Here is a 12,773-nt window from a genome sequence, read left to right on the forward strand (position 1 = left end):
GATGCAAAGAACTGATGCTGGAAAAGACACTGATGCTTGAAAAGATTGAGGGCAGGAGGAGAAGGGGACGACAGAGGATGAGATGGTTGGATGGCATCATTGACTTGATGGATAAGAGTTTGAGCAAGCTCTGGGAGTTGGTGATGGACAGGGAGGCCTGGCTTGCTGCAGTCCACAGGGTTGCAAAGAGTCGGACATGATTGAGCAACTGAACTGAACTGATATGCTTGTGACTTGTGCATGTTAATATATATATTATCCTTTAAGTTAGAAGTTTTTTAAAAAAGCATTAGTAGTTTTTAAGGAGACCTGTACCTCAGTATTTAATATATCATAAACCCCGTGGTGCATTGGTGCTGGCCTGTACCAACTTCTGAGAGTCGGTTATTATTAAATATTCAATAATTTGTGAGCTGGTTGTTAAACTCTTGATGTTTTCAAATCAGCCACAGTGGAAGTGTTTATACCAAGTACTTATACTTTGGAAAGCAGGGTATGTTTACCAGTCGACTTCGCACTGTCAGTTTGCCAGCAAGCTGCTGCATTTACCCACCTGTGATGTTTTGGGGACAAGATGTTCAATAAAGTTCTCATGATGCTATGACCTAAAAATCAGAATGAAAATAGATGTTTTTATAGCATCTAGGCTTCCCTGGTGGCTCAGATGGTAAAGAATCTGCCTGCAGTGAGGGAGACCTGTGTTCCATCCCTGGGTTGGGAAGATCCCCAAGAAGAGGGCATGGCAGCCCACTCCAGTATTCTTGCCTCAAGAGTCCCTATGGACGAAGGAGCCTGTAGCCCTACAGGCCATGGGGTCGCAAAGAGTCGGACACAGCTGAGCGACTAAGCACCCAGCATACATTTTTTTATTTACATAATTATGTGGCTTTAAAATCCTGAGGTTTTATTCGTATGTTCTTTTATGCAAATAATCCTCGGTTCTCATGCTAGCGTGCAAGTCTCTGTCCTTTGGTATATTTTGGTGTACTACTCGTTTCCAGTATGTGGTGTATTTTTGTCAGTTCTGGTATGCTTATTTTTTTTAAGATTTGCTTTGTCTTAAGTTTCAGTCTTGTCACTTGTTGTAGTGAAACTTGCCTTCTTACAATATAATATTTCCTTTGTTGTAAGAAAAAGTAATTCAAGCCAAAGGCAGTGAAGCAAAGTTAAGGACTCCTCTTTTTCACCCAGGCCCCATCTATTTTCTATAAACTTAACAGCATATACTTTTTTCCTTCCAAAGGTTTTATTGTGTGTATACAAATGGCAGCCCACTCCAGTGTTCTTGCCTGGAGAATCCCGGGGACGGGGAAGCCTGGTGGGCTGCCGTCTGTGGGGTCGCACAGAGTCAGACACGACTTAGCAGTAGCACACACCTATATGTTTTTGTTACTTTTTAAAACACAATACTATATATTCTGTTCTGTAACTTTTTTTTTTCACTTACTCTGATATATCTTACCCTTGGACACATATATTCATCTCATTCTTTTTAATAGTTGAATAGTATTACACTGTATACAGCCATCAGAATTTTTTTTATTTGTTCCCATAGATGTACATATGAGTTGCTTCCACATTTTGGTTTTTTTTTTTAACCTTTACAAATATTACAACAGTGAAACACCCTTATAAAAATACCTTTCAGTTTTGGGCAAGTCGATCTGGGATTATAAATTCCTGGTAATTGAATTGCTGAGTCACAGAGAATGTGTTTATTTAAAATTTGTAAGAGTCGTTTCTAAATAACACACCTAAGTGCACAAGAGTATATGGGTCTGCACCCTTTCACTAATCTAATTACCATTTCTCTCTTACTTTTCAGTGACCTATATGTTAAGTTTGTTTTTCATATCAGGTTACCTTTTAAGATACTTTTTTTAATGAGCATTTTCAGAAAGTTAAATGTCACAAATAGAAGAAACTTTTTTTGCCCATAATTTTTTGTTTGACTTTATTTATGGTAGTCTTAGCCTTTTGGGAGTTTGTTTTAATTCAGTTAGGTTTATCAGTTTTATCCTTATGACTTCTGAATTTCTTTACAGATTTAGTAAAATCATCTTCCCTTAGATTGTGGAAATGCTGCTGCTGCTGCTAAGTTGCTTCAGTCATGTCCGACTCTGTGCGACCCCATAGACGGCAGCCCACCAGGCTCCCCCGTCCCTGGGATTCTCCAGGCAAGAACACTGGAGTGGGTTGCCATTTCCTTCTCCAGTGCATGAAGGTGAAAAGTGAAAGGGAAGTCGCTCAGTCGTGTCTGACTCTTAGTGACCCCATGGACTGCAGCCCACCAGACTCCTCGGTCCATGGGATTTTCCGGGCAAGAGTACTGGAGTGGGGTGCCTTTGCCTTCTCCGAGATTGTGGAAATAGACACCTGTATCTTCTAGTTCTTTCAGTACATTGTTCACATATTTAATTAACCTAAGATTTGTTTTTGTGTAAGTGTAGCATAGTTTCAAATGAGTTGCTTGTGTCTTTTAACTCTCCAAGATTATATAGTCTTTGGTAGAAGACAGCTGGATTTGAACCTGGATTTCTTCTATTTCTGGTGTGTAATCTTGGAAGTTACCTACCCTCTCTGTGCCCCAGTTTCTTTACCTGTGTAAAATGAGTTGCATTTTACTATAAGCACTTAATATACTGATTGGTACCTAGCTGCTGCTGCTGCTAAGTCGCTTCAGTCGTGTCCGACTCTGTACGACCCCACAGATGGCAGCCCACCAGGCTCCCCCGTCCCTGGGATCCTCCAGGCAAGAACACTGGAGTGGGCTGCCATTTCCTTCTCCAGTGCATGAAAGTGAAAAGTGAAAGTGAAGTCACTCAGTCGTGTCCGACTCTTAGCGACCCCATGGACTGCAGCCCATAAGGCTCCTCCGTCCATGGGAGGAGTAAGAGTGCTGGAGTGGGTTGCCATTGCCTTCTCCTGGTACCTAGCTAATATTCCCTTAATGTTATTTGTTAATTATAGTATCAGTACCATTTGTTGAATAATCTGATCCTTTCTACTAATTTTAATGCCACCCAAATCATATGTTAAATTTTTAATATGATTTTGCATCCATTTCTGTATTTCCGACCTTTTACAGTGGAAACCGGTAAGATACTAACCACTGTTAAAGAATTCAAAGAGCCACATGTTTATATGTGATAAAGGAATGCTGAAATGAACTTACAAAGAATTGCAGAAACTGGTCAATGAACAAGGAAGTGATTAATTGCATTCCAGCCAGACAGAAGTCATCTGCGTTTCTGTAGACAGGAGCACTTTGCATCATCAGCAGTTTTCTGCAATGACAGTATTGTAGAATGGCCCAGAGACGCTGCGTGGCAAAGTGAACCCAGACAGATGACCTGGAAACAGTCTGCCTCTCCTTCACTCATTTCAGAATTGTATCCTTTGCTTTGCCTGCATCTTTTTTCCCCTAGTGGTGCCTGACTTAATATACACAGTGTTACAATATTTATAATATTGGAATGGCATCTCACATATTTCTCTCGTTTTTTAAAGAGAATTTTTTTTACTGGCTGTTATTTCATTGCTGCTGCTAAGTCGCTTCAGTCATGTCCGACTCTGTGCGACCCCATAGACAGCAGCCCACCAGGCTCCCCCGTCCCTGGGATTCTCCAGGCAAGAACACTGGAGTGGATTGCCATTTCCTTCTCCAATGCATGAAAGGAAAAAGTGAAAGTGAAGTCGCTCAGTCGTGTCTGACTTTTCGAGACCCCATGGACTGCAGCCTACCAGGCTCCTCTGTCCATGAGATTTTCCGGGCAAGAGTACTGGAGTGGGGTGCCATCGCCTTCTCTGGTTATTTCATTATTAGTTTCCAAATACTTGTTAGAAGCATTTCATTAATGAAAGCATTCTGATGATTAAAATTGGAAATTTGTTAGGTGAGGATAGATTAATTTTCTTTTGGGTTTATTTCATATAATAATATAGAAATGAGTTCAAAGGAAACTTTCAGATCATCTCTTCCCACCCCCTAATTTTGTATCTTTTTATCATGAAAAATTTCAAACATAGACTAAGAGAAAAAATGTTGTTAAACCCCCATCACCCAGCTCCAGAACTTATCAGTTCCTCATGGTTCTTGTTTCATCCACAGTCCTTCCCATTCTTAGGCTGGATGCCCCAGATTTGCATAGGGTCCCGTGTAGTCCATCAGTTAACCTTTTATGCATGTGTCTGAAAGATAAGACTTTATATTAACACACGAGTGAAATACAGGTAACACATCCAAAAACTTAACAAAATATAAATATCAGATGAGTAGTATTCAACTGTTCCCCATTGTCTAATATTTTTTTTCAAGTTTCTTTCTTTGAATCAGGATATAAGTAAGAGCCATACATTACAATTTGTTGCTGTGTCTTAAATCTTTAAATAGCCTTCTAGAGCTGGTTTTGTGAATTTGTACAAAGATGATGAGTTGTTTAGTTTTGCTTTTAATCATTTTGAAGTCATGGCTTACAAACCATTGGCTTTGTTTTCAGTTTTAGCAGTGATTCTTCCTGATGGTCTCCTGTGCTAACCAGGGGAGCCTCTCCAGTTGCTTCTGATTTCTTCCAGCATGACCGAGGAGTGTCTTGATAGCTGCCTTGCTCCCTGGTATGACAGGGTGTCCAGGGCAACTTTATGTGTGCTCTATCCTGACCTACAGCCAGGCAGCTGCTTCCTCAAGGAGAAGTGGTGTCTAAAGATGCCAGTCTGGGCAGCTTCCCATTTAATAACAGAGGATGCCAGTGCCGTGCTAATAAGTGGATAGCTTTGCTCAAGTCTTTTGAACAGACTTAGCATCTGGATATTTTCTCCTAACTTTTAAACTAGCACATGAAAGCTGTGAAAGATACCAAAAATGTGTGTTTATTGCTATGTCAGATTTCGGAATACTATATTAAAATATAGTCTACTAATTGGAGAATAATAAATACACATTTAGAAGTTTTGAAAGGAGGTAGCTTGTTTTTCTTTTGAAGAACATTATCTGAGATAATAAAATTGCATTTGAAAATTAGACTGCCTATTGCCATGCAGCTGGTGGTTTCTTGATCACGTAGTTTATTTGATATAAATTATTTATGGTTATGTGAACATTGTCAAATAATATTATCTTTTCCAACTATTAGGATAGCATATACGTTTGTATTTACCCAGAAATAGTCCAAGTTATTGCAGTCATAGCTCTTTCAGGCATTGCATTTTACAAGATTCCTGTGGACAAGAAATTAATGTATTTCATGGGTTACTTAGTAGAATTTGCTTGCTGGGAATTCTTTAAAAAGAAAGTACTTGCATAAGTGTTATGTACATAGCTAGTAATTTTGAACTTTTATTCCACTGTTGGAAGGTATTTTTGCTTGAATAAGAACTTTTCTGACTCTTTGCTCTAAGAAGCCGCATAATCTTGCGTTCTTGATGGCAGACCTGTTGTTAGTGAAAACAATTATTCCTGTGTATATTTAATACTTGTGTTTTGTTCTTGATCGTTCTGGTTGTCTCTTTAGATGTGTTACAAGCATTGTCTCTTGACTGTTCTTTGTAACATTTTCGTCTCCTATGATTACTTGTGACAGTCACATCACTTAGCTTGTCTTGAAAGTCATGTTTTCTTTTCTTTTTAGGAGGCACTGGCTACAATTAGACTTCTTGATGTCCTTTGTGAAATGACCGCTAATACTGACCTGCTTGGCTATCTGCAGGTTTTTCCTGGCTTGCTGGAGAGAGTGATTGGTGAGTGAAATATCACACATAGTGTTGTTTTTAATCAAAAAATCTTTTGACTTGTCATACTATAGTATAAAGTTCAAGCACAGATCCTTAATGTTCAGTGTATTGGTCTTCTTTTAAGATGTTTGGGAATATTTCTTCTTGAAAGGACTCGTCGTGTTTTGGCAGCAGGTCTGGCTTTTGCCCCTTACCGCTGTTTATCGCCTGCTCAGTGGAAGGGGACCCTCGTCCTTTTACGCGGGGCGCCCCGAGTGGTGTCCCATCAGTAGTGCTTGTGACAGTGGTGATGGGGTAGGGAGGGTTATGAGAAGATGGGGGGGTTTCAGTGATGATGGTGATTTTTATGCTGCTGTCGTTTTACCAGTCTTGTTAGTAGATTTTTCCCAGCTTCACTTAGGGAACTTGAAGAATATTGCCTTACCCATAGTAATTACGTATTCCATTCTTATAAGGAAATTGTTTTAAACGGGAAGCTATTGTTTGAAATATTATTTTGTAAGTAATAAGTTCACTTACAACCTGTTGCTTGTGGTTAGCCATGCTTGTGGTTACTGTTCGCTGTTGGCTTTTTTTTTCCTTTATTAAGACAGTGCATTTATTCTGGAGACCCATCTTCCAGGAAAGATGAATTGGCGTCCAGATGGGTAGAGTTAGCAGTGAACTTTAGAAGATACTTAGAATCTCATATCAGTGCTTTATTTCGAATGCAGTGCTTTCAGTGATAGTTAAAATAAGACATCACAAAACTGAGAAACCAAATTATTGCAGGAAAAGCATGCGTGTGGAGCCTGAGCAAACGCGGGTCGTCAGCCCAACTGCCGGGTCACTAGCTTCTCCAAACCTGGTTTCTTCGTTTTCAGGTCAGGAAAGTGGCCTGCCTTTGCTGACTTTGTTGAGAGCGGTGCCTGAGATAATGTGGAAACGGTTTGTAAACCTCTGGAAGACTGTCCGCTTTCTCAGGCTGCCTGTAGGTGCTCTCATAGAGCATAATAGTATTAAGGGGTTTCTTCTGAGTGCACCCAGATGGTAGAGAACTTGTGCTGCCTTCTGGTTATCTGAGCAAGGGAAAGACAGTGTCAGCATGCTTCTTGATGTCTGTCCTATGGCTCGTTGCAGATAGGTACTGAAGCTGAGGGGCATCCATGGTGGCTTAAATGGTAAAGAATCTGCCTGCAGTGCAGCAGACGTAGGTTCAGTCCCTGGGTTGGGAAGACCCCCTGGAGGGAGGAATGGCAACCCACCCCAGTATTCTTGCCTGGGAAAGCCCATGGACAAAGGAGCCTGGCCGGCTGCAGTGCATGGGTGGCTGAGTTGGACACGACGGAAGTGACTGAGCACGCACTGCAGTTCACACGTAACTGACTGTAGCTATCACATGAGCGCCTTCATAAAGAGGTTGGATTTGGAAACCTTGTACTAGGGAAGATGGAAGAAAAGTTTTAGCTGACCTTTCTGTGTGGATAAACAGAAAGTCCAGGTTGGGCTAATCATTTAGCTTATCACCCCCCAAGTCAGCGTTACAGTAAATTCTAAGGCAAACGCTGAAGAGCTTTCTGACCGTTCCTTTGATGAAAGCTTTCAGTATTCTGTGTGTGCCTGTGTGCTAACTCCCTTCAGTCTTCTCTGACTCTTTGCAATCTCATGGACTGTAGCCTGCCAGGATCCTTTGTCCATGGGATCCTCCAGGCAAGAATACTATACCTGTATTTTATTTTAATCTGTTAAAACAAATCACATTTCTTTATGAGAATCTAGTGCAAAACAAGGGACCCTTGAGAGCCCCTGGGCGGCAGGGAGACCCAGCCAGTCCACCCTAAAGGAGGTCAGTCCTGAGTATCCTTTGGAAGGACTGATGCTGGAGCGAAAACTCCAATATTTTGGCCACCGGATGCGAAGCACTGACTCACTGGAAAATAACCTGATGTTGGGAAAGATTGAAGGTGGGAGGAGAAGGGGACGACAGAGGATGAGCTGGTTGGACGGCATCACCGACTCGATGGACATGAGTTTGAGTAAGCTCTGGATGTTGGTGATCGACAGGGAAGCCTGGCGTGCTGCAGTCCGTGGGGTCACAAAAGAGTCAGACACGACTGAGCAACTGAACTGAACTGAGTACAAAACAAAAATCTTCCTGTGGAAAACAGTTTATCCTTTCTGCTGCAGATCTTCTGCGCCTGATTCACGTGGCCGGCAGCGACTCCACAAACGTCTTCAGCGCCTGTGCTTCCATTAAACCAGAAGGTGACGTCTCCAACGTGGCTGAGGGCTTCAAGTCTCACCTCATTCGCCTGATTGGGAATCTGTGCTACAAGAATAAAGATAACCAAGACAAGGTAAGGTTCTTAGTATGCTTTATACATATACCACTTTATTTAGAATATAGTATTTAGGATTTAGAATCTATTCATTTTCTGGAAATGAAGCTTTGAAGTGCTTAGAGAGTATATGTATATGTGTGTATTTCCACAGCTTGACATAATGTGTCATATTTGTTTGTATTAGGGTTTCTATTTTTATAATTTCTGCATTATATTTGCTCTTTGTGTGTTTGAACCAGTCTCCTTTGTATTAAACAGTCAGTGTGTGTCCTAAGCCTGTGTGTTTGAACATACTACTTATTATATGGAGCACGTGAGTGAAAAATAGAACCTAGAAATTTTCAAGCACATAGTAGACATTGGATAAACAGAATTTCTTTTGGACCATTATCTTAAGAAACAAACAAATCTTAACTGACGTCTGTGCCCTGCCTTTATGCATCATAAGCATTTCTTCCAGATACTCTGACGTGGATATAATGTTTAAGTGTAAATCTCTGAAAACTCAACAGATTGCCGGTGGAGACCTCTTTTGTGCTGAACAGCTGAGGGGTAATTGTATTGCTAATATGAGAAGGTGATAAAAAGAGATAGCTGGAGGGCTGGACCGCATGCTTCTCTTTGAACAGCCTGCCTGTGTCTTTCCAGAGTCTTGCTTTTGTTTGGTGGCATTTGTTTTGCTTTGTCAGATACTGAACATATGTGGGGCAGATTATATTTTTCCAAGATAGCTGCAAAAATATCTATCACTGTGTATGTATTCCTGCAATGTGACTTTGCCACTTCCCCATCAGAGGTTAGATTTATTTCTCCATCCTCTTGAATCTCGATGATCAAGGCCTGTGACTGCTTTGAGTTATAAAATATGGTGGGAGGGATCCGGTACCGCTTCTGGTCTAGCCCTTAAGTGGTCGGGTAGATTCCATATCTAGCCTCTTAGAGGCCAGTCATCACGTGAGAAGTGCAGATTCCCTGAGATTACCACGTCCACATGGAGAAGCCTGCATGGAGGAGCATGCAATGCAGTGAGGAGAGCGAAAGGGGCTGGTGAGCAAGCCCCAGGGCAGCGGGCACAGACGTGAGAGGCTGGCTTGGAACGTTGTAGGTCATTGCCCAGTTTCTTTGTCCCAAGTGCAGCTCTTCAGTTGCCCAGCTGATGCCATGAGTCAGGGACAGCCTGCCTGGCAAAGCCCTTTCTGAATTTGTGACCTACAGCATTGTGAATAAAAATTTTGGGGAAAAAATAAGTTGTGTAGGTTCTGCTTCTGTTAATGGTCCTGTAAGCTACTACTGGACTGATCCTCCTGCAGGTAGTGAACTGTGGACAAAAGACAGCAATGTGAAGACATTCCAATTGGATAAAAGTTAGATTTTGGAGTCGAGATGACACTTGGATGAAGGGCACCACAGAGTGTGCCATGTGGGGCAGTTAAAGCTCTGATAGAAAACCTATAGGTCTTTTAGCTTAAAGAGTCAAAGGACAGTTTGGAGCAGCCACAGCTTTTGGAAAGTGAAAGTGGAAATCCTGGAAAGAAGAAAGTAAGCCCTACATACTAGGTACCAACCGCCTGAATCTCTGCTGGTGCCTGAATCCAAGACACAGCGTCAGGCTCCAAGCAGCTAAGCTAGGGACAACATAATGACACTGAAATTTGAGCCGCCAACTTAAGAGTCTCGGTTTAAGTTGAACCAAGATAATTACCTACTGAAACAAATAGGATACCAGTATTCTGTAGAGGAATATAATAGAACCTAGAGTTGCCCATACCATAGCATTCACAGTGTCCAAGATAACTTACATCCCAAACTTACGTGAAACCCATTATCAAGACAAAAAAGATGGTGGAGATGGAGTGTGTGATGACACAGAGGCGGGTTCAAAGCAGTTGTGACTGCACAAGGATGCAAGGGAAAGCTTGCTTTGAGTGAAAGAGAAGACCGCTTTTCTCAGCAGCGAAATAGAAGCTATGTAGAAGAACCAAACAGAAGTCTTAGAACTGGAAAATACAGTATCCAAATAAAATATAAAAATGTTACCGAATGAAGGTAACAATTCAGTAGAGAGGACAGAGGAAGCAGTCAGTGAACTTGGAGGCAAAGCAGTAGGAGTCATCCAGTCTAAAGAGCAGGGGAGAGAAAAGACTGGAAATGGAGTGGCCATCCTCAGATGCTAAAGCCTGGGCTAGTGTGATAACTGGGATCGTTCCTACAGGACGTGGCAGAGACATGCTGGGCAGCTTGCCCTTTTATTATACACGTATGCTATTTCAGTGACTCCTCATCTGTGAACAGGCATGAGTGGAAGACTACTAATCCACCCTTGGAAAATTACTGGGCTGATCTTTATAAGAGAAAGGTGATAGAGAATAAAACACTTTACCTTTTTAATGACCAAGACCGCCTTTCTTCAGGAGCACAAAAGAGGTGGGTTTCTTGTGTTTATCTATTCTTTTGTTGCTAATTTGGATTGCGTTCTTGAAGGAACAAAATGTAGTAACCCTTAAAAGGCTTATGAAGTAACTTACTGAGGTCGGATCAGATTGCAGCGTAAGTAAATACAGAGTGTGCCCCCGGGCTGCTCTGGAGAGGTCGCGGGGCTCACAGGAAGTCAATGGTGTGTCCTTCCTGTGTGCAGTTGCTGATAGCTCTGCTGGCTTCTGAGCAGACACTCTCGAAGGTATGAAGGCGTTCGTTCTTGGAGCGTAAGAATGCCTCTGTTTCTCCTACATTTTTTACCTACACCAGCAAAAAGCTTAGCCTGAAAGCATTGCTTGTGGGATTTTGTTCTCCTTCCAAAGAAGCTATCACAGAATCACAACCGTGACTCACTGGGTGTTAGCCTTGCTCATTGATGCTGCAGAGGGTGGAGTTCATTTTGGAGAAACAGATGGTTCTAGAGCACGTCCTGATCACCATACTGTTGATTTTCGTTATAGCATCTGGATTGTCTCATTTCTCTGCGGCTCGGGCCTAGAAGGATATTTGGCTCTTTCTCCATGACTAAAGATATGTTAAGTGAAAGTGAAGTCGCTCAGTCGTGTCCGACTTTTTGTGACCCCATGGACTGTAGCCTATCAGGCTCCTCCGTCCATGGGATTTTCCAGGCAAGCGTGCTGGAGTGGATTGCCATTATGTGTTAGGGGGATTTTATATCATCAAGCTTAATGAAGTTAATCCTTCACCCAGAGTGGAAACGGGGCTGATGGTTTGTTGAGTGTCTGCTTTGTCCAGCCTTGTGCTTATGGACATGTTATCCTCTTTCATCTTTGCATTAGTCCTGGAGTCAGGTTCTGCCAGGCACACTGTAGGGAGAGGCCACCAGTTAGTGATCTGCAGAGTCCAGAGCAAAGTTTAGGTTTGTCTGCGAGCCTGGGCCTGTGCTCTCTCCCCTCTACCATGGGGCTTCTCATCTGGAAGCTTTCCAGGGCTTTGGGGAAGATGTCTTAAATAGACTTCCTGAGTGACCTGAGATGCTGGAGGCTAACCAGGCTCCTTGGATCCGCTCTTGGTTCAAGTCGGCCACCCTTTTGCAGCTCACGTCTCTGTCTCTGAGTCATCCATTCATCAATTGTGGGTGGCCCTAGCCTTGGGGACCCTTAGATGGATAAGGCAGGCCGGAGTCTCCTCCTGTGCAGCTTCCCCTCTTGGAGCACGGAGGGACCGTCCTTCTTGTTGAGTCAGAATCCCAGAGTTATTGGCACATATTTCCTTCAATCTTCGTGCACTGCTGACTGTTCTGAGGTTTGGTCAGAAGTCATTTAAGCCCAGCTAGGTCTCTGCTTATCTGTGTAACTTTGTTCATCGCATTGAATGTGGTGCCCACCTGCGGATGGCTCCCCCCGTGATTAGTTATGTGACCCTTTCTCTGTTACAAAGGTCATTTCCTCTGCATTAGTTCTTCGGAACATTTTGACACCTCTCTGGCAAAGCTGAAAAGATATTGTCTCCATTTTCTAAATGAAGAAACCGAGGTTCAGAGGTATGGTTTAATTCAGCTGGCATGTGTGGAATGGACCCTGCTGTGTGCTGCGTGCTCCCCTTAGTAGGGAGGCATGCAGGGGCGCCCGCAGCTCCAGCCAGAGTCCCTGAGTTGAGGGGGAGGGCACAGTGGGGGAGGGGCAGCCCTCTGTAAACTCAGATGGGAGCTGGCCTGCACCATAGTGCCAGGAAGGGCGATAATCTTTCCATTTGTGTCCATGGGCAGTTTTCAGGAGGGTCAGGCTGCCTGGTCTGTAGTTGGAAGGTGCTCAGAGATTTGTTTGCCCCGGTTCTCCGTGTGTCCCAGCTTTGCACGTGGTGGAGTGTGTTTCCTGGGCTGTGAAGGAGTCTCTCACGCTCCCTTTCCCGGGTCGCCGTAGGGGCTGCTCTCCAGCGCAGCGCCTGTGCCTGCTGTTCTCCCTGTGGCTGCGCTCAGCTCGCATGGTGTGTCCTGCCGCCTCTGGTGCTGGCTCGCTGCTTGTAGACCTTGGTGGGCCTGAAATGGAGGTTGTGCTTTGGTTTCTGTCATGAGAAGCACATGGGTCTTAATGCTGCAAGCATGGCGAAAGCACTCTCCCGCTTCCCCTTTGTTAGAATAAGGAACGCTTGGTTCACGTTGTTGCTTCCTCATTCTTCTTCTCTTCGCTATTGTCATGAACTCTTTAAGTGGATGCTTATTATTGAATAGGAGAAAGACTGAACACGGTGTTTGGTTTTTTCATAAAGCTGAGTGCATTCTTCAGA

At 43.1% G+C, this 12,773-nt stretch overlaps 1 protein-coding gene across 3 annotated transcripts in view; it reads left to right on the forward strand.

Annotated features, from left to right (window-relative positions):
* ATXN10 (ataxin 10) overlaps positions 1–12,773 on the forward strand; it is a 145,589-nt gene that overhangs the window by 56,581 nt on the left and 76,235 nt on the right. For all 3 annotated transcript variants that reach the window (XR_011256221.1, XM_069586165.1, XM_069586164.1), the window contains exons 8-9: positions 5,628–5,736; positions 7,897–8,066. Coding sequence is in view for 2 of the 3 variants with exons in the window: in XM_069586165.1 (XP_069442266.1) it covers positions 5,628–5,736; positions 7,897–8,066 (279 nt within the window). In the remaining variant the exon portion in view is untranslated. The remainder of the gene's footprint in view (positions 1–5,627; positions 5,737–7,896; positions 8,067–12,773) is intronic.

This window comes from Ovis canadensis, chromosome 3, assembly GCF_042477335.2.
Source record: "Ovis canadensis isolate MfBH-ARS-UI-01 breed Bighorn chromosome 3, ARS-UI_OviCan_v2, whole genome shotgun sequence".
In the NCBI taxonomy this organism is placed as follows: Eukaryota; Metazoa; Chordata; class Mammalia; order Artiodactyla; family Bovidae; genus Ovis; species Ovis canadensis.